The sequence below is a fragment of the Poecilia reticulata genome, chromosome 20, assembly GCF_904066995.2.
Source record: "Poecilia reticulata chromosome 20, P_reticulata-male-v2, whole genome shotgun sequence".
Taxonomy (NCBI): Eukaryota; Metazoa; Chordata; class Actinopteri; order Cyprinodontiformes; family Poeciliidae; genus Poecilia; species Poecilia reticulata.
The window spans coordinates 17,230,588-17,252,653 of NC_088849.1; the positions used below are offsets into that span (position 1 = coordinate 17,230,588).

Genomic DNA, 22,066 nt, shown 5'->3' on the forward strand with positions numbered 1-22,066 from the left:
ATGTCTGGAGCAATGACTGATGAAAGTAGCGTTAATTTAGTTACTATTTATTTCATTTTCATCTTCACCCACATCGTAAGATCTGATCACAAAAATACTCCCATCTACTTTGTTACCCAGTCACCTAAAAACTGCCTCGCAATCCTGCAATTTATTACATTAATCATTCAAACTCCACAGGTAAGTATTCATTTATCCCCAACAAACTGCTTAACCTGCATGCAGAGCACCGTTTTTTTTTTCTGCATTTTTAGAAATACAGTTAATGGACTGTTTGGAATTTTTTAGTTCAAAGCATTATCGAATCATTTTCACAGCCTGGCCCGCGCCTGCTTTAGCTGATCCTTCAGTTCCAGTATTGCGATGGAAGAAAGGTGAACCTCATCGGGTCCGTCAGCGATTCGCAGAGTCCGTGCATACGAGTACCTGGGAAACGAGAGGAAAGGTACAATCAGAAGGCTGAATCAGAAATTTAAAAAAAAGTGCACCTTCTCATGAATTTGTATGTAATGACACTCGTTACGTAATCCAAGAAAATACATTTCGGGTTCTCATTTGCTGGAAGCCATAATCACCCAAATCACCACTTAAATTACAACACACTGCATGATGATTTATTCATATGTGCTTCTATGCAAAGAAAGACAAACTTACATCTGTGCCAGAGGGAAGTCCCCTGAGACTCCTGCGCCTCCATGAACCTGGATGGCACAGTCCACCACCTTACACACCATCCTGGCTGCTGCCACCTTGATCATGGCAACCTAGAGGACAGATTGTGACATTAGCATGCTATGCTACTAATTAGGCTTTAAATGCTTAGTTTTGCAAATTAGAAAGGTAATGAGCATTCTGAACAGCTGTCAAAGTATGAACCCCTTCCAACTACAGTAAAGGAGAACATGCTTAATGTTTGTGTTTACAGGTGGATTTGAGATTGGGATTTAATATTTCAGCTCACATGCAAACCAGAACCACAAACTACCAACAGTGTCACCTGTTTGCGAGCGGCCCTGCTGCCTAGAGCATCCAAGGCGTGAGCAGCGGAGAGAGTCAGTAGGCGGGTCTGCTCAATCATCAGGCGGCACTCTGCAATCCAGTGGGCGATGACTTCCTTTAAACATCACAGAAACACAATTTTATTTAACATGTCCTTCGTCTGACAGCAGAAGGAAATGCCTGTGTGACTCGCTCACATGCTGGTAAAGGTTTTTCCCAAACGTTCGCCTGGAAGCGGCCCGCTGACACAGCAGCTCCAGAGCCTGCTCGGCGCAGCCAACGGCTCTCATGCAGTGGTGCAGCCTGCCTGGACCCAGACGCCTCTGAGCGATCTCAAACCCTCGGCCCTCGCCTGGAGAAAAAAAAACCACAGGGGTGGGGGAAGGTTATTAGGCTAACATTACTTTCTCTCTTCCATAAAACATCAGTTTCTGAGGCCTCAAAAGGTGTGTCTCCTATTTAAGACGGGAGAGCTTTTTTTTACCCAGGATCATGTTGGAAGCTGGGACGCGCACGTTTTCAAAGTGGACCTCAAGGTGGCCACCATGGATGGCGTCTGAAAAGAAACAAGGAGGATCTGTAAACCACATCACATCGGTTCGACTTCCAAATAGCAAATAGGGGATACTGAGAGACGATCCAACCGTCATTTCCGAACACGGTGAGTGGCCGGATGAGCTTTACGCCCGGCGTGTCCATAGGTACGAGGACCATGCTGTGCTGGCCGTGCCTGAGAAAGAAGTTCAAACAACGCCCTTAAATAATGAAGCTTATCCAAAGCTAATCAATTTTTTTGATTTTTTACTAAGGTTTAATCAATTTTACAGCTGTTACCGCTGGTGGCAATGTGTCATCAATACTCTGCCAAAAAATGTTGGGTGTGTGTTGGAACTTAAAACTTGAAGTTGGAAACAAGGACGTGTTTTATATCGAGGGTGTGACTGTTAATAGATTTTGTTTCCATTAATACTTGTAGAGACAAGAGATATGCAAATCTGCGAGTTTTAAAAAAATTTTTTTAGATCATGTCTTTATGCAATATAAATATGAAGATTAGTGTTTAAAAGTAAACGCACTTAAGTAAGTAAACTTCAATCAGGAAAAGTTAATTTTAGTTATGACCTAAAACCTCACATGGTGTGCTGAAAACATGAAGTTTTGGTCTCTATAGCGTAAAAAAAAATACACACAATAACCTAAAACCATTTGAATACAAAATGGAAAATATGAATGAAATGAAATTTTATCATTTGTGCAAAATTAGACAAATGTATAAAATGTGCAGCATATGCAAACAAATCACAAAATAAACGTCTGAAAACCCAGCTGACCTGCTGTGGCCATGCTCAGAGCTGCTCCTGCACATAACGATGGCCACTTTGCATGTGGCGCTGCCCGCACCTGGAAACACAGAGCACAAAAACTCTGACTTCAGATTTGGACGCATATCTAGTCGCGTCATTGCGGTGGACCAGAAAAAAAAAAAGACAAATAAGATGAGCTGAACCATCCACTCTCCATGACCTTAACCACTCCATGACCTGAATATGCCCGGAAAACAGTCCTTGTTGTTCCCTTGGAAGTGCTGAGCTTGGATGGAGCCTCGAGAGAGATTAACGGCCCCGACAGCGGGGAAAGCCACAGGTTGATTTACATTTCCGCAGTTGGATTCTTTTGGGTTTTTAGCTTGTTATTGGAAACAGACCACGTTTGTTTGAAATTAAACAAAAATTGTTTCTTTTCTTGACACGAAAATCTCCCCCTAAAAATTGCATTTCAATACTGCCACTAGAGGGCACTATTCTATGCTGAATTTTAATATTCAGCATAGGAATCTTCAGCATGACACAAACTGAAAACAGTGAGCACAGAGATATGAATGACCTCAGTGGGCATTTGAAAGATTTCTTAATATGAAAAGTGTGGCATGCATATGTATTCAGACCCCTTCAGTCTGATACCCCTATATAAAACCCAGCACAAACAACTGCCTTTAGACGTCTCCTAATTAGAAAAGAATACCCATATCTGCAGATTTCAATCTCAAAAGTTAAAATATTAACCTCTAAATGAACTACAAAAAAAACAAACACTTTTGCTGCAATTGTAGTGAAAAGTTCACTAATCCATCAATCCATGGGGACTGAATACAGAAGTGCACTACACTTTTCAGATTCTTGCACTTCTCAACTGCGTGTTCATAAATCATATAAAGTACATTAAAGTTTGGAGTTGTAATTTTACACAAAGTGATATGATAAAAAAAAGCATTATTCCAGAAAGGGTGAGAAATTTATATTCCAAAATTCTTTTGATTTTTAGGCATTTCCTGTTTTTATGTTTGGTCCCAGCGCTGTTATTGTTACGGTCTCCAAAATGTTGAAGGATTTCTTTATTTTCTTCATTGTAAGCTTTGAAAAAATGCCATCCTTTTGGGGTTTTTTCTGTCTCGTTGCCATGTTTACCAAAAATATTTTGCCTTTTGTAGCTTTTTACAGCCTCAGAGGCGTGACTCCAAACTGCTGATTGGTAAAAAAATACAGATTACTTTGGAATTTCCTTGGTTAGACGTCCATTTCAGGTCATGCCCATGAGGCCTAATGTACACATGGAGAGGACTGATGGCCTGACTTCCTGTTTAAATCATTGCCCAGCTGGAAAAACTGTCCCCTAAGGACAAGACATATGGTCACCAGACTGGAACAGACAAGAAGACGAGAGTGTTTTATGGAAATCACAGCATGGTAAACTCAGCACGACTGCATGCGAACTCTTTCAACCAATTCGTTGTGACAGATGTGTAGTTACTAAACAAACCGTAAAGAAGTCAAAATAACTGATCATACCAGCCTTGTAACCACAAAAGCAAAATATACAAACAGCTCCACCCAGTACAAAAAAAAAAAAAAAAAACACCTAGGAAAGCCTGTTTGGCCCGAGGGCACGTTCAACTTTCTCACTGAACCCTTACATAAGTCACATGGACCACGATCTCAGGTGATCATGCCCAAACAAGTCCCATCCACACTGGAATGAAAACAGACATTCCAGATTCCAGCACTGACACCCAAACATGTCATAATATTACTCTTTTTTTATTTAAGTCACTAACTCATCCTTCAAAATGACATTTTTTTAGTTGTCAGGAAAACCTTTTTTTTTTTCTTTTCATATTTAGCTGTTTATTTAATTTCTGGTCCCAAACAAGCTGGCTTTGTTTGCGCTGTGCAAACATGAGGAAGGGAAAGACGAGGAATGTGGCACTGAAGGATATTAAAAAACAATCTGGAATTTCTGAGGAAGCAGACAGAAAAAAAATACCAAACAAACATTGGCACAGTGTTGGATTCATAGCGTCTGAAACAGATCTGCTAGTAATAGTGCAATGCATGCAAATACATAAGATCCGATCTTTCACACATGTAACTGCTTTCATCTTGGTCATTCATAAGTTCCTTTCTGGACTGTAACAACCCTCAAACCCACAAAGATGAGATGGCCACGTGAAGCCAAATCAAATATCTGTTTTTATGATCTTCACTATCAATCAAATCAAGGCTGGATAATATCAGAAAAGCAATTATTTGTGATAATATTGCTGAATATGTTGACGGTAATATCAGCTATGACAAACCAACATTTTCATACAATTTCATCCTTTAGACTCCTGACAAATCAACAGCTCTCTAAAATATGTTTTATTCACATTTAATAATGCATTCATTCCAAGTCATAAAAATTCCTGTCAAGGAATTGTGCATTGTGTGTTGTCTGCCTGAACCAGATATGAGCCATCATGCCTTAATTCAATAAAGAAAACTATGCAACAGAGGTAATTTAACCCTCCTATATAGAGCAAATCTGCCAGTGACACTGCATGGCAGCCGCACCCACCCTACTGTCAACTGTTAATGCATAACACACAAAACAAATGACAATGAACAATACAAAAGATTTAAATATGTTTTTTAGTAAAGGAAAGGATTCCTTCAAACATTCACAGACACAGCAAAGCTCCTACTGACACTCCCTGCTCTGAATGACAAAAACCTGAAAAAAAAACAACAAAAAAACTAGAGTTTATCTAAAAAAAATGAAAAACTCCACTTGTCCTTGCATACTGCGTTGCATGGTCCAACAAACAAAAACTGTGGGATTCTGAGTCATCCAAACTATGCATTCAGGAAATGACCCAAACTCAGACACACACACACACACACACACACGAACACACACGCACACACACACACACACACACACACACACACACACACACACACACACACACACACACACACACACACACACACACACACACACACACACACACACACATGTATTCAAAGCTACGTGGAGAAGGCACATGCTCCTCGTGCCGTCAGTGCAGGGAGGAGGGCAGGCTGAGCAGCACAGATTAGTCACTTCAGTCCTGGAGAATACACTATCGCACCTCCTCCGGACTCAGTTACAGTTTGTGTGCGGCTCACAGAGGTTTTTCCAATCCTTACCGCTCTAAGAAAAAAAAAAAAAAAAAAAAAACTGCTGACAACAGGTAAGACATTTTCTGATTCAACCCATTTAACACTAAGCTGACAGAGTAATAGTATAAAAGCTTGGTTATGCTAGTTTATTCTGTTGATTCTGAATTCAAAATCCCGTTTTTATGTTCCTGACTGAGACGCTGTTTAGCACAGAAATTAATCTTGCTTTTTATTCAAACAGTAAAGAGTTTGATTTACAGTAAGCTTGAAGTCAAAGTCCTGCTTCGAAGATTTTATGACGTTATTAAACTTAGAATGAAGTCATGATAAGTTTGCTTTGTTATCATTGCCTCACAAATGCAGCCGCGGTGAGAAGTCCCAGTGTTTTTGTCATTTGCAAAAAACATTTTCAGAGAAAAATCAAATCAGATTATTGATGCTACAACTTCACACCAAAGCATCAGCAACAGAACATCTTATATAAAGTAGATTTAATTAAGACAGCTAGAATAAAATAAGAAAAAGGTTTAAAAAAGGTTTAAAAAAAAGAAGATATTCGCATTACTTAAACTTATCAAAATATACCAGAAGTATCTATGCATCACAGGTAAAGCAAAACATAATTTTAATGCGAAATTAAAAGTGGAAACTTTTATGACAATTCCTTCTTAACACCTTTAAAACATTTCACAATTGTTCTGTAATTTGCTTGTAAAGTCCAAAACAAGCACTTTGAAAGAATGGCAGCAAGTCTGAACCTGCCATAAGTGACACGCAGCTGTTGACAGTGGCGAATGCTTGGCATTTTATTCTGTTATTCCAAGAACATCTGCTACATTCACTGCCACTCCTCCCATTCGGAACATCGCTCTTCATTATGTAACCGAACTGGACATTTGCATGAAAGGAACAAGACTCCCGTTATCTCAGCGAGAAGTGCGCTCAGAAAAAAAAAAGAAGCTCCGGAGAGATACCCGTACTCCCTCGGGAATTATGTCATCAGTCTCGTAACAGGCTTTGACTTTGGGGTGGACAGGTCATTAAACTCCGCTTTGGCTGAATCAAATTAGATGAACACAATCCGCCCCATAAATCATTCTCTTTAACACCTAAATCCTGATTCAAGAAATGATTGTCGGTAGTAAAAAATACGTTGTTGGTGAATGTCATGGATTTCTCAAATTCTTTCTGTATCACAATTGATACATTAAGGTATCGATGGTCCTTTATAGTTCATATTTACCAACCCAAAAGGATGTGGATTGTATGACGGCTTCAAAACAAGCAGAAATACACTTAAAACAACTTATGTACTGGGAATCATAAATTATACATATTTGCCTCACTGTTTTTTTTTTATTAAAAATAAATTTAGCATCAGTCATTTGTGACTGCAGGACACTGTTCTAAAATTGATTATGTGCAGTCAACATTTTTAAAGAAATGCTTTGTATTCCATGAAAACTTCATATAGCCATCTTTGATTTGGATCTTTGATCAGCAAGTAGAAGAAGAAGAAAGGAGTTAAATGAGTAGGATTTTTTTTTTTTTGCAAGCCAACAGCTTATTTAAAGATGATCTCAGAAATCAGCTTATTAAAAATGACGATAACCTTATAAGGTTAACAAAGACTTTACTGTATGAGGCAGTCAGACTGTCCAGACACATTGTGCAGTGAAGTGTCAGTGAAACGGGTGTTGACATCACAACCAATATATCTCAAAAGTCTCACATAATGGGATGTCCTGTTGAAGCTGTGCAACAGAACCAGGATCCTGGGTTTGAAGCAGGGGAGAGAAAAAATAAAGTTTGCATGTCACCTTCATCCCTTGCTGCACTCATTTCCTGTCAGTTTTGGATTGCCCCTGCAGCCATTATTACACAGATGTGGGAAAAACACAGGCCGCACTGTTAACTGATATAAACATGCCATCTTAAATACCCCGCAGTAGATGTTATCAGCTTGCACAACAGGTTGTACAAGTAAAAGTCTATAGACAGATTAACTGTGTATTACTTTATTCAATAAATCAAAAGCCGCCGTTTCCTGAAGTTTGCGGCTCACTTGGCGTCGCTCGCTGCATGCAAACTAAGCAAACTCAAATGGTAATTAGAAGCTCTTCGGGCCAGTTTGGTTGCTTTCTTTCATCGCCCTCTGCAGAGATCCGTTTACTGTTGTTTTTGAAGCCCACACATGCACGACAGGCTAGACTATAGGGAAAAGCAGGGAAGATTCCTTTGAACCCAAACAGAATTCCCATTTCCTGTTTCACCACTGGCAGTGCCTTGCAAAAGTATTCATCTCCCTATAACGAATTAAAGGTTGGTTTTTTTTCTCTCCCCCCCATCAACTTCCTTGTATTTTATTGAGACTATTATGTAACACACCAACACTAAATAGAGCCTAATTTTTAAGTGGAAGGAAAATGATGCAAGGTTTTGTCAATTCCCTTTTTGGTAATTAGATTTCTGAGAAGTGTGGTGTGCATTTCTTTGCCCCCTGATACTTGTAAATAAAATCCAGTACAGCAGCCTAATTAATAATAAAAAAATTCACTGAGCCTTTGCTCAGTCAATTTTAACATAAACCATTCTATTGTAGCTCTGGTTGTGTGCTTAGGGTTATTGTCCTATATTTTGTTTTCTCTAGTATTGCTCTGTATTTAAGTCTAAAGGCTTTTCCATCAACTAACAAAATGAGAGAATGTTTAAGGAGTGTGAATATTTCTCCTATTTTACTTTAAATTCAGCTCTTTTCATGTGCAGGAAACATGGAGGACTTCTACACCAGTGACGATACGGATATCAGTTTCAACGATACTTATGAATACGACTATGAACACAGCGTCTGCGAGAAAGAATCGGTGCGTTCTTTCGGCAGCGTCTTCCTCCCAATCATCTACGCCCTGGCTCTGGTGGTGGGCCTGGCTGGGAACGCCTTGGTGGTGGTGGTCTACACGTCCAAGTTGAGACTCCGGACCCTGACTGACATGTGCATCCTCAACTTGGCCATCTCAGACCTGCTGCTGCTCTTCACCCTGCCGTTCTGGGCCGCCGACGCCGTCCACGGCTGGAAGCTGGGCGTGGCCGGCTGCAAACTCAACTCCTTCCTCTACAGCACCAACTTCAGCTGTGGCATGCTACTGCTGGCGTGCATCAGCGTGGATCGCTATCGGGCGGTGGCCCAAAACTCAGTAGGCAGAACTGGGACGGGTACCCGAGTCAGGAGGCAGTGGATCCTGGTGTGTGCAGCACTGTGGACTTTAGCCAGCTTCTTTGGCCTTCCTGAACTCATCTTCTCCACGGTGAAGACTTCCCATCACAGGACCAGCTGCACGGCCATCTACCCAACCAGCATGGCCCGACCTGCGAAAGCTGCCCTGGAGCTGCTGGAGGTCATCCTTCGCTTCCTCGTCCCCTTCCTGGTCATGGTGGTCTGCTACTCATGCATAGGCAGGGCGCTAACCAAGGCTGCCGGGGTGCGCAGGGAACGGAAATGGCGCGCGCTTCGGGTCCTCCTCGTCGTCGTGGCCGTGTTCCTGCTCACCCAGCTGCCCTACAACGTGGTCAAGCTATGTCGAGCGATGGACATCATCTACCACCTCGTCACGGACTGCGAAATGAGCAAGCGCTTGGACCGCGCTCGGCAGGTGACGGAGAGCCTGGCGCTCACCCACGCCTGCATCAACCCCGTCCTGTACGCCTTCATCGGGTCTTCCTTCAGAGGACACGTCCTGAAGGCTGCCAAGCACCTTGGACAGAGACTTGGAAGACACTCGAGGCAAGTCAACGAGGAGCCAGCGGTGGAGATCGCACTCCACTCAGCGAGCCAGAACCAGTCTCAGTCTGTTTCAGAGGACCAGGACACCAGCACATTCACTATCTGAGACTTTAGCACATACAGTGTTAGCCATCTGTACTGGCACTCTTGGTAAATATGCGTCAAAAGCCTCAAATTAAATTCATTTTTATTGCAGTAGCATATTCTCAAACTAAAAGAAATTGAGTAAAAACAATCTCTTGCCAAGAAATATTTATGGCACAATAATTGATACATCCCCTGAATCCTTTGCACAAACTATCAATGCTCATAAAACAGGACTCATACTGTGACATTTTCACAGAGGTAGCACACAATTCAAATTAAAGCAAAGTTTACCAACCTCTGCACATTTACCGTTTTGATGGTAGGTAATTGAGACTTAATGGATGAATGTAACTGAAGTAATAGGTCAATTTTTCTTATTTTTCAAAATTAGAACTTAACATGTTTAAGATCATTATGATTTGATTTTCATTAATTTTTTTTTTTTTTGGCATGCAACAAGTGCTCTCACACCTAATGTGAGGGTTGGGCATGAAATACTTAATTTTCATAAATTAACTGGTTTTACTTTTTTAAAACAATTATTTTTCATCCGAATCATTTAAATGTAAAATTTCATATTTTTTTTTTTATTCAAAACCACCCACCTTTAGTCACAAACACCCACATTTTTATATACAGATAAGCAAATCGATGGGGAAACTTAGAATAATGTGTTGTCGCCCTGGGGGACGTCAGCACGAGGAAACTGGAATCTAACCCACAATTTTCTGATTGTAAAGCACTCCATTACCTCCTGAGTCACTATCAAGACTTTGCTAAAGACTTCTTGAAGCCTAATATTATCATATTAAAGTGTTTTAAGAACCTTGCTGAACCCTATTCTTAAATTTACAGCATGTGATTATCCTACTGTAATAAAAGAGGAATTTGTTGAAGGCTTTTTACAGATATTTAGATCAGGCACACCTAAAACTCTCTAATACTATATGCCTATTTACTTGATATATATTTACGTGCATTAGCCATCATACAAGCTAGACAGGAGTTAGCCGCACATAACTTAACGGCTAAAAAAAATATGTAATATAGCGTTATACGCACTAAAGCTATATGTGTTTTGTATAAATTATGTATTTTCTTAAATAAAAGAACAAAGCGACGTGCATCTGTTACAATTAAATGCAGCTGAATCACAAGTTGCTCAGGGGAACCGTTCAGAACAACTCCAATCCAACTTTACAATCAGCCCCGTCTTCCAAAATCTCATCTGCGTCGCATTTCATCACATCCTGCGGCTTTGGGTTGGGATGACGGATGGCTCGGTTGCACAGTGGGTGACCCATTGAGTCGAAAAACATTTGGCAAGCAAAGACAGGAGAGCTCGCAGCAGGAAGGACCCTTCTATGCCATTAGAGCAGTAAACAGCAAAGTTGCATGTTCCTTAGAGGAGCTTAAAGCCTAACCGCTGTTTTTCATCCATTTATATTTGTTTATTTCAATAAAGTAAAGTTTAAAGAGCAAATGATTTGCAGCGGAGAAGAACCTCCCACTAGATCTCTCTCTTTTTTTTTTTATGATGCCACTACGCACGATAATGCCAGACTAACCCTGATACACATCACATCTTGGCTCAGAGTGCCGGGTGGCCAGAGTCCAATGCTTAATAGTTTGTTTAAGCCTCTGTGCTTGACAACAAAGAAGGTTGAGTTTGTCTTTTCAAAGCCTGCTCTTAAAATCCAACTCAGATACTTCCAACAGACACGAAACAATGTTTACTTTTTTGTTTTTTTTTGCGTGTTTAGTGGCTATCAATCCACCTGAGTCGGCCTCTCTAAATACTTAAAGAACATTGGTTCTTACATCAAAGACAGATGTTTAGCCTCTGCATGTATTTTTGCCAAACCTCATCAGTGTACAAATTCATAAAACAAAACCCCGTAGTAGAAAACCACAAGAAGACGAGATATGGTACCTTGCAAAAGTATCATCACCTTCACAAATTGTCCCACTGTAACCACAAAGGGATGTAGATTAGTGCAAGGGGAGAAAAACCTTAATTTAAAAAAAAGACATTTTTTACAAATGAAAATCAGAAAAGCAAAGAAATCTCTCTCTAAAATCCTGTGCCGCTTCCAGGCACCACCCAATTAGTAAATACAGTCAACCTGTATGCGGTTCAATCTCAGCATAAATACGACGTCTTCTGTGACGGCCTAAAAGGTTTCTTAGAGAACATTAACCAACAAACAGCTTTATGAGGAGCGTACAGCAGACGGGTCAGGAAGCTGGTTCCAGAGCAGCATTTAAACATATCAAGGAGTTCAGTCCGTCATCTGAAAATGAAAAGCGACTGCAGCACAACTGCAAACCCATCTAGAAAGGGACTGTCTGGGATAAAGCAGAGCATTATTCAGAGAAGATGACAAGAAGCCTATGGTAACTCTTGGCAACAGGCATCAACCGCTCAGGCAGAAAAAGAGCCTCTGGTGATGAAAAGCCACAAAACGTTCTGTTTTCAAGTTCACCAGAATTATGTAAGAAATCAGCAAACATGCGGAGGAGCGTCAGATGGAAATGTTACGCTGTTCGGGTGTTATTCCTTAGCAGGGTCACAAAGCTGGGGAGAGTCAGTAGGAGGATGAACTGAGGGCTATACTGGAAAAAGACCTGCTAGAAACTGCAAAAAGAGGTGAGACTCGTTTTGCACTCAGTAGAACCGCCTGAAACATCCAGTCAGAACCACAATCCTGCTGTTTCAACTGAAGTGTTCACATGGCCTACACTCAAATCTAAACGGAAATGTGGCATGAGATTTGAAAACTGATGTTCACAGGTGCTTTCCATCCACTTTCACTATGCTAGAGCATTTTTACAAAGACTCAATTGCAGCAAACAAAGTATTCAATCGTGGGGGACGGGGGGGGGGACACAAAAAAAACAAAAGCACGCCACACCTTTCAGATATTTATGTTTATTATAAAAAGGTGGAAAAACTACTGTTTTGTATTTTTATTCTGTCACTATTGTGTACTGATCCACAACATAAAATTCTAATAAAATACAAACTAAAACTGAGATTTTGTTTTTCTCACTTCAGAGGTTTAAGATTTAAATTAAAGTGACAGTAAAGGCATAAAATAAAGGATCCAATGAAAAAAATTTAATTAACTTTAAGAATCGCACCAGAAATGAAATGCATGGTCCTTCTCTTCTGGTGAGTGTTTTGCTTCATTCCTCCAAAAAAATAAAATAAAAAAAAGTGCAGAATTCTACATTTTGAAAGAGATAAAAAAAAAAACCTATCTAGAAAAATATGTGGTTTGCAAAGTTTTTGGTTGTTTTGTTTGTGTAACGGTGCCCCCCCCCTGCCCCCCCCCAAGCCCACCCCCAGAGCATGAAGATAACAGATAGCAAGTCTGGGAGTAATTTCAGTGCATTATCATGCCCATGGGACAGAATTATACAGCTTCCACACCACAGAGTTGCATTGCCAACCTCTGTGCACCCTTTCATTTAGAAACCGCGTCTAACAGCTTTACGGGGAAATGGTGAAGGTGAAAACTGCCTCTTTATGTGATGCATATGGTTTGGAGGAACTCTAATAGGTTTAAGTCCAGGAGTGTATTTCTACGGCAAGTAGCCGTGCTTTTGAAACAGAAACTAAACTGTTTTTTTTTCTGACCATGAAACCTTGGTTAAGGAAGTTCCTTTTTTGTTTCATTATGGAAAAATAGCCCGCAAAACCAAACCAAAGAATCCCCCCCTATTAGATTTCTCTGGGACACACCCGTCCCACGTCGATGAGGAACCAGCATCGATTACTGGAAACAATGATTCGACCACAGCAACACTACCTTGGAAATATGCTAAATTGCGACAGCTCTGTCAAGTTTCACTTGTCTTGTTTCCTACTTAGTGAAGTCAAACAGATCCGAGTTTGGATATTATGACTCATAGGGATATATACATATATATATATATATATAAAAAAAAACTTGTTTTACTTTTTTTTAAATCAATGCAATAACCACGGGTCGCAGAGAGCAGCAACCCGTCCATCAGCACACCCACATTCTTCCTGCTAACAGGAAGATATATTCATGCTGGCAGAGGATCGTTGTCACATCACAAAATTCCTTCCATCGCAGGACATTTTGCATCCAAGAAAAGGAGGAAGGTTTAGAAGGGAGAATGTCAATGCAGATGTGTGACAGACTTGAACTATAAACTGTGGATTGATGGCAAGAAGAAAGAAGTTCAGGGGAGAGAAGAATTCAAGTGCAATTCAACAGAAGGTTTTCCATGATAACAAGAGGAAAACTTTCAGGTCACACACATCGGGGAAAACCCCCCAAAACAAAAGAACGGGGAATATGATTCATAATAATATTAATTCCTTCTGTGGTTTTTGGGATTGTAAAAACCAAAATACTTGTCTGCAAACTTCACATTTACATTAGTGAAGGTGACGGGTAGGACAGAGAAGGATTTTTCTGGCAAGCCTCCCGTAACAAGGGACACACCTGGGTATTGTTGTTTCCATAACAACTATGATAGTTGTTATGTAAACTTTGTGCCAAAGAAATGCCAATCTTTGCTGTGCAATAGTGAGCTTTGTAGATTCTTTTTTTTTTTTTTTTTACCATCCTCCTCGTTGTGTGTGGTGGCAACATCGACGTGGATTCTCATCCGGCCTTGTTAGCCAAACTTCCAGTTGTCTTAAAACTTTAATTGCTGCACTGACTGTACATACAGGCAAGTTTGAGCCAGTAGATGTTTACTGGCAGCAATTTCCTGACATATAAATTAAAAGACACATCAGCTTTACTGGAATGCACTAAAACACTTGCAGGAGTAATTCTACTGTGTCTGACTTTTTCCACTTAGTCTCACCATTTTTTATTTTATTTTTGCAGCTTTTATTCCAAAAGTAATATTATCTATATTAGTGGTGTGAAATAAAAATGTGCTATATATATATATATATATATATATATATATATATATATATATATATATATAATTATTTCATACCGAAAACAAGGTGAAATGTTTTTACAGAAATAAGTAAGTAGTTAGAAAAGTTGAACTTGTATATTTTTGTAAGGCAGTAGCTACAGTTTCACTGTAGAAAAAGAAACGTATGCATCTGCACAGGTGATGATTTTACTATTGGGGGAAAAAACATGACAAGGAGCTGTAACACTGCTGCATATTAAATCCTAGCTCCCATATGTCTGTCTTGTGAAGCAGCCAGCAAGCTGTTTGGTGCTAACAAAGTTAACAAATTTCACTACTTCAGTAAACAATGTTTCAGTATATTTTTTATGAAGAAATATTTCTTGAGGAGTTGCTGACAGTCTGTGTCACAAACGCACAACCCACCCAGAAGAGACTTTTTAACTTTCTAGTTTAAATTTACATGCTGAATCGTGACAGTAGAAGAAATTAACCCGCTGTTTTAGCCATTTGGACCAAATACAAATGATGACAAAACTGCTTAAGCAAAAAATAAATAAATCTATGCTACCGGTAACAAATCTGTTCAGCTGGTAATGACCTGAAAAGCCAAAACATTTCTAAAGACTGCAGACATCCATGTCGGAAAACAGACATACATCATTAGCCTTATGAATGCAACCAAACAATTAAACAAAAAATAAAAAATGGTCAGATTAGATATTTTTTAGTATCTTTCATCCAACTTATTACATTCTGCAGCACTGTAAAGGCATGCTCTGTTATCTTTCCCATTTTCAAAAGTGTTGCATCATATTCACGCTCCAGGGAAACAGACGGTCATAATTAAAAGTTCCTGGACACTAAATAAAGTAAAATATATTATTAATCACACCAATAATTGTGGATTCAAAATCATATATTTAACATGGGATTTTTTTCCCCCTACGACAGACTGGCGACCTGTCCAGGGTGACCCCGCCTCTCGCCCGGAACGTTAGCTGGAGATAGGCACCAGCAGCCCTCCCGACCCCACTAGGGGATAAGGGTGTAAGAAAATGGATGGATGGATGGGATTTCTTTCCATATGTGATAAACACATTATTAATTTAAGGGTTATATTTTTACTGGGTTTCTGCTGATGCAATAAAAACCTTTTTTTTTTTTTAAGGTTTTATCTACCACAGCTGCCACAATATGTGAAAGCTGCTGCACCTGGCTTAGGTTGGGAAGAAGATTAAAGCCTGCTGGAGTGTGTTAAGGGCGTTGTTATAAACATACTTGAGGTTTAAACGTTACAGGTGCTGCTAAATGCATTTTGCTTTGTTTTACTACAATAATTCCCCCCTCCCCCCATTAATAAAATGTTCTCAAATTAATAGTTGGGTGTTGCCTTGTGTGACATCATCCTGTTCAGCATTTTCTTATTCAGTAAATATTTAAAATGTAGTTTGTTTTTTAAAGCCAATTAGAAACCGACGGTTAAAAAAAGAATCATACAAATAAAAATCAAATGAAAAATTTAATGGAGGCAGTGCTCGTAAGCCTTTCAACATTTACAGATTAAACGTGTTGCCTTTTAACCAACTTCTCTCCTTTTGAATGACTCACATCAGAGGTAACACTTACTTCCCCTGACTCACACGGAGAGATTCTTTAAAACACTTGGAATCCACGACCTTTTACCATGTTTATCTTCTGGCAAACTAAAAGCCTATTTTTTACAAAAAAAAAAAAAGAAAAAAAAAACCGAAACCACATTCAACACTTTTGAGCTCATTAAAAAAGTTTTATGTTATATAATAAGCATTGTATGAGTCATCTGTATAAGTTTTATGGTCCATATGAAAGCACTTTGAGTTCATATGCATCTCTTTAAGGCCCTGCTTAGAAATCATGGACAACATCTTGTTTACATCTACGGCTTGTTCTCTCTGAGAGACAAACCTTCGGGTGGACAATAAAATTTTCAGGATTATACTTGCAAAAACATTCTCTTGTTTTATGAGTCTGTTCCATTTATGAAACGCTCTTAAACGACCTCTGTTATTCCAAATAAAACTACTTGTTCTGCGTTTATTAAGTTCAAAGTGTTCTGGGTGCATTTTGATTCCCGATCAGGACAGAAACCTTTTTTTTTTTTTTAATAGAGGATCAAATAACGTTTGACGTACTCACCGCTGCTCCACCACTTTTTGCCGTTTATGATGTAGGTGGTTTTGTCTCTGTGAAGTCTGCACTCCATGTTTGCTGCGTCGCTGGAAGCGACGTCAGGCTCTGGTGGTAAGAATTTAGGAGAAAATGAGTCAAGGAGACTTCCAGAGTTTTCCCGTGTCTTTGTTTTAAGCTCAGATTCCAGCATAGGCCGCAGTCGGTAAATAATATAAATAAAACAGAATGCTCAACTCCAAAATGTAAACGACTGGCCCGCAAAAGAGGGATTCATGTTCCCACGACATCCGGTGAATTAAATAACTGTTAATTTCCCTCCCGCCCCGTAAGAAAAAAACAATTGTGTTTAGAAAAACCACAGGGATGTTCACCTTCTCTGTATTCACCTCTGGCAGTGGCGTGTCGCCATTTCCAGGCAGCGTGGGAAGTACGTGGATGGGAATTACTCAGTGTTTGCTGCTGCTGGCAGGTGATGTTTTGAAACGGGAGATTCACAGTGTCTGTAGCAGCCGAGGGTAGTCTAACCTCGCTCCAGACCACAACCATTCACACGAATCCAGTGGAAAGAAGCTGAAGGATTTTGTAGCAGTAGATGAGAAGTTTCGACTTTCCAACTCTTTATGAGTTCAGCTGTGAACATTTGTGTTCACGCCTTGCCTTACAAAGAACAGGCTATTCCAATAGTGTTCAGATCCCTCAAAACCCTTTCAGATTTTTCATGGTTGAGCCACAAACTCCTTTATGTGTTATTCATGCTAACTGCAGCTATAATCCTATCAGGAACGGTGCTCTGTAAGATGTTCAAAGACTGGAAACAACCCTGTGTGCCTCAGTTTTCACGACGTTGTTTGTTCTCTAACAGACCTTGGAGGTCTGCACAGAACACCTGGATTTATGTCAAGATTAGATTATATTCAGGTGGATTTTGTTTCAAAGCATCCGAGCAAAGAGGGGTTTGCTTGGGCTTTGAGATTTTTATTTGCAAAGTCTACACTTTTTTTAATATCTTCTAATTTATTCTTCTGATGATGTATCACATAAAATCTTAATGTACATTTAAATTTATAGCTGCAAAGTGACAATAAGTGAAGTACAGTGATGCGGTGCGAATGCGTTTGCAAGAGAGAAATCAAAAGAAGAGGGGAAACAACTGAAGTGTGATCCTTCAGCATGAAGGGGAAAAACTCCCGAATCAAAACACAACGTGAAGCTCATAAACTATCTGGTTTCCATTTACAGGAACGTTTGAGAGCTTCACTGCACACACAGATTCCTCCCTCACACAAATAGGTGATTCTCTACTGTTGTGTTACATTTCAAATCTTCACGGCCAAGGAAAAAGAAGGAAGCGGCTGCTGGGACAGATCTGGAACTCTGGTTCTGTGTTTAAAGCTGTCAGAAGAGAGGCTGGGCCCGAAGACAAAGAGATAAAGTCTTCTGGGAACATCATGTCCAAGAGTTTAAAATGCAAACCAATTTCTAAATACATACATTTTACTGTCAATCCCTCTGTTCTAAAAATCTACCATGTATTGTGAATCTATTTTATGTGGATCCAGATCGATTTTGGAGGATTTTGATCTCAACAATTAGCCAGTAAAACAGGGAGCACTAAACTAAACCTCCCAGCTTCCAATAACAGAAATAAACAGTGGCTGAGTCTAAATATTCAGGCAGTGGAAACTGTTGCAGCAAAACCACATAAATCGAGGAGAAGCTTTAATGTTGATGATTAATCCCAGGAGGTTTGACCTTTGCCGTTAACAGATGTTTTGTTTTGTTTGTTTTGCTTTTTTTAACAGTGCAACAAAAAGAACGAGACACTCTAATGGAAAGTTTACTCTTCATATTTCTCGATCCAACGGAGTGACTGCATTTGCAAAAAAAAATAATATTTAGCAACCTAATCAAATTTAACTCATGACTGAATAACTTGGACTGTATGTTTTCATTTTACTTCACTTTAAAAGCATATCATTAATCAAGTCGTGAACAAATTAGAATAAATGATTTCTTAACCTCAGATTTTTTTTCCCCCACTGCATAAATGAGCTAAATTTAAAAGTGTTCCACATTTTTTATTAGGTGAAATTTTGCAATAAAAGAAAAAAATATATATATATTTCAAGGCTATTTCTTTTTTTTTTTTTTCCAGCACGGTTGCCAATAAATACTTGATCATATCGATACCTGTCATACAGAAGCAGGAGCGGATTTCTCCGCTGAGTAGAGGCTCCAGCCATTTCTTCTTCTGCTCCTCGGTGCCGAACATGTGGAGCACCTCCATGTTTCCCGTGTCTGTGGAAAAACATCATTAATGGAGTTTCTGTACAAGCTTCTTCTACACCCCCATTCTATTGGAGGAGTTCTTTAATCAGGAATATTTCTTAATGAACTAAGCCAATGGACTGAAAAAAAAAAAATACTCCTATGTCTTGGTAGGTTAGCATAACTGGGAACCTCCCAAGACATGGCTCTCCACAAAAACAAGTCAGGCCAGGGTAACATTAATGAGAGAAGCAGCCAAGAGCCCCATGGACTCTGGAGGAGATCCACAAGTCAGGTGGGAGAATCTGTAACTATTAAGAGTCGCAGTTCACAAATCTGACCTTCAGGGGAGAGTGGCAGGAAGAAGAGAGTCCCATTTGTAGTCTACTATAAGCCATGGAGGGGAAACACATGGGAAACAGGTGCTCGGGATCAGATAAGACCAAAAATGGATGTTTTGCCCTACAAAACAAAAAATGATCTATGTTGTGCAAATCACAGTGGATCTTTTTCTTGTTATGGGAGAAATAATGGGATCCCTGAGACAGGTGCTGTGGGGGTGTTAATATACAAGCTCTGGAGAAGATGAGGAAAAACTTCCATCATTGCTGAGGTAAACTCCCAGTTCCCAGCTCACATATCAAGCTTAAAGAGGAGTTGATGACACGAAAATTTTCGAGGACTCGGAACCTCCCAACACAACAGCCAGGCTTCTTCTTGCTGATTTTTTTTTCCTCAGTTCAATAATAGGAAACCTCACATCTTGGCAGAAAAGCTCCCTTAAATTAATCTAAAAAAACAGCTTAGTTCTATGGATTATGGACTTTCTGACAAAGAGGCCACAAAGGGTGCAAGTGTATAACATGTGCTATCCTGAGGTTTGACTACAATACCACAGAGAATGTAAAAAGAGTGTCACCGGGCGTGGCAGCGGCGCAGGCATAGAGCGTGAGATCCGTGTCTGGAGGGCTGCAGTCTTCGACGCGGCCGTCATGGGTTCAAGTCCAGGCCTTGACCTTTGCCACATGTCTCCCGCTCCCCCCTTCACAACCCACATTCCTGTCAATTCAGGAATGTAGGTCACAGACCAACTATGAACTCTTGCTACACCGCTGCACTTAGACTACATAAGCGCTTCACGCAGCACAGTCACCATAAATGCACTGCACTTTATACTATTTGTGCATGTTCACATACCGAGTGTATGTGAATTTTATGAACTCTTTTCTTCTTGTGCTACTCGTGTAAAAACTAATTCATTCATTCATTGCGAGTCAGACTTTTTTTGTTTGTTGAAAAAAAAAAAATCGTGTAATTTTCGTTCCACATCACAGTGGAACAAAAATTCTTTCTCTGTGCCGTCTGTCACATAAAATCCTGTAGGTGTGCTTGTGTCATAAAAAATGCGAAAAAGATTAAGCAGGTTGAGTTTTGATTTAAAATGTTGTGACAGCAGGAGAAAATTTATTTTGTATGCATATTATATATTCGTGCAACTTAAATAAATAAATGCTTGTGACATTTATGAGCCCCATATATCTCGAAAACACCTCAGGATATGACATTATTTAGTTGCTTTCATTTTTTCATTTTTTTTTTTACCTGGAGCTTGGCAGTTGAACACTTCGGGAGCGAAGAGGCAGCGGCCCGTTTCTTCCGCGATGTAGGCATAATCCAACTGAGTGAGTCCACTGACTGCCGGCAGGAACAGGTTCCACAGCCCGGCCTGCTTGGCTTTCTCCTGCACTCACAGAACAACACTTATTACAAATCTGGAATAATTCAGAATGAATGACATTAGACTGAGTCGATGGCGAAAACCACTTTGGTAATAATATCGATGAAACATCTGGTGAAAAAGGACTGAAATCCAAAGTTAAACAAAGTCTGTATATTCTTCCTGCCTACCTTTAGATCCTCTATTATTTTTGGAGAGTGCCACCTCAGAGGAGACTGGGAATGTTTAGTGTAGTATTCTGCAACTTCCTGAGGAAATAAACAATTGCATTATGAGAAAAAAATTATAATAATTCCATCCTGATTTTTTTCTCTCTCATGCAATACAAAAAGGTTAATTTGCTCAAGTCTTAAACTGTATTTTGCTGGTTTGTTTTGGTGTGCCCAGTTCTTTTACGAGAAAGCCAAGTCAGCAGAAATTCTTTGATGTTCAGTGAACAACGAGGGCTCTGTGTGCAGTAAAAAGCAAACAATCAACAGACTTATGGTTTTCTCCATTTAATTAACTAATCCACGTGGAAAAGATGAATTGGTCTGTCAAATCTTCCCACGTCAAAATGAAGCGTTTGAGCAAATAAAATGCGCCCTGTCCTCGCCGAAGCTCTTGGCACTGACCTGCTGAGCAGGAAGCACGTACTGCTGCATGAAGTCTTTAACCTGCTGGAGCACAGCCTGGCCTTTGGCAGTCTGAGGGAACAGCCTGTCTTTTGTTGGACCTGCGAGTGGGCTGGCAGGAAACAGATCGGAAACATGTGAAAGGTTGGCAGGATGCACTCGGCGCAACAGCTGAGAGCCAGGCTCCGACTCCGGCTTGCTTAAGATCGGTCCGCACGTGGATTCGATTAGTATTCTCACCTACAACAACAACAAATTCTGGTAACGAGGCTTTTGACGTCAGCCGTGGTGGGCTGTAATTATAGTGGTTTGTTCACATTAAACTCATCCATCCATTCATTATCCTACACGCTTATCCCCAGTCGGACTGCGAGGGGGTGCTGGTGTCGAACGAGAGGCGCGGCCACCCTGGACAGGTGGCCAGTCCGTCGCAGGGCTCGCATTAAATTACGACTTTTAAAAAATGTGGATTTCTGTGCATTTTTTTTTTCATTTCATGAGTGGTACTAACCTTTTGGCTAGCTGCAGCGCTGCTTTAGCCAAAGGCTCGACATTCTGGCCATACTGAGCTGCATCAGGCGCGCTGGCGTTGCCCTGCAGGTAACGAGCGTAGATCCCCTGCGATAAAACAGAAAAATTATAATTTGATGCAAAAGACTCACAACTGTCTTTACAATATAAGCCGGTGTAACTCAAGGACTGGCTTGGATGCAATATGTGGTACAATTTTATATTTCAAGTGTCACATAACCCGGCGATGCCTACGAATAACGTATTTGGCCAGGTGGGTGGATGCTAATGCTCGTTGTGTCAGACTAAAGGGGGTTAGACTAAACCCCCTATAGTCTGACACCCCAAAATAAAATCAAGTGAAAGCTACCTCACTCAAAGCTTACCAAATTACTGCATATTCCTGAGTTGCACTTTTTTCATATTTTGACCACTCCTGCGACTCACTACTATAAGTCAGAAAAAAAAATGCTTCTTTCTGAAGCATTTTTGATTG

General features: G+C 40.1%; 2 protein-coding genes across 4 annotated transcripts in view; one reads left to right on the forward strand and one right to left on the reverse strand.

Annotated features, from left to right (window-relative positions):
• Window positions 1-31: 31 nt before the first annotated feature.
• Window positions 32-22,066, reverse strand: part of LOC103456915 (nephronophthisis 3) — a 43,305-nt gene continuing 21,270 nt past the window's right edge. For both annotated transcript variants that reach the window (XM_008396794.3, XM_008396798.2), the window contains 13 exons: window positions 21,572-21,678; window positions 21,061-21,172; window positions 20,617-20,694; window positions 20,311-20,449; window positions 18,631-18,738; window positions 16,447-16,545; window positions 2,331-2,400; window positions 1,644-1,729; window positions 1,484-1,555; window positions 1,197-1,351; window positions 998-1,114; window positions 655-764; window positions 32-426 (listed from right to left, as the gene is read on the reverse strand). In XM_008396794.3, coding sequence (XP_008395016.2) covers window positions 312-426; window positions 655-764; window positions 998-1,114; window positions 1,197-1,351; window positions 1,484-1,555; window positions 1,644-1,729; window positions 2,331-2,400; window positions 16,447-16,545; window positions 18,631-18,738; window positions 20,311-20,449; window positions 20,617-20,694; window positions 21,061-21,172; window positions 21,572-21,678 — 1,368 coding nt within the window. In that variant the 3' untranslated portion in view covers window positions 32-311. The remainder of the gene's footprint in view (window positions 427-654; window positions 765-997; window positions 1,115-1,196; window positions 1,352-1,483; window positions 1,556-1,643; window positions 1,730-2,330; window positions 2,401-16,446; window positions 16,546-18,630; window positions 18,739-20,310; window positions 20,450-20,616; window positions 20,695-21,060; window positions 21,173-21,571; window positions 21,679-22,066) is intronic.
• Window positions 5,364-10,468, forward strand: ackr4b (atypical chemokine receptor 4b). 2 transcript variants are annotated; one of them, XM_081601717.1, is made up of 2 exons: window positions 5,364-5,551; window positions 8,231-10,468. In XM_081601717.1, the coding sequence occupies exon 2, from the start codon at window positions 8,252-8,254 to the stop codon at window positions 9,365-9,367; it is 1,116 nt and encodes a 371-aa protein (XP_081457843.1). In that variant the 5' UTR covers window positions 5,364-5,551; window positions 8,231-8,251; the 3' UTR covers window positions 9,368-10,468. The 2 variants fall into 2 exon arrangements, with proteins under 2 accessions (XP_081457843.1, XP_017157354.2); XM_017301865.2 differs by having other exon boundaries at window positions 8,247-10,468.

What these genes read in the sequence shown, in the direction of transcription:
- ackr4b (XM_081601717.1), top strand. Translation starts at nt 8,252, where the DNA reads ATGGAGGACTTCTACACCAGTGACGATACGGATATCAGTTTCAACGAT.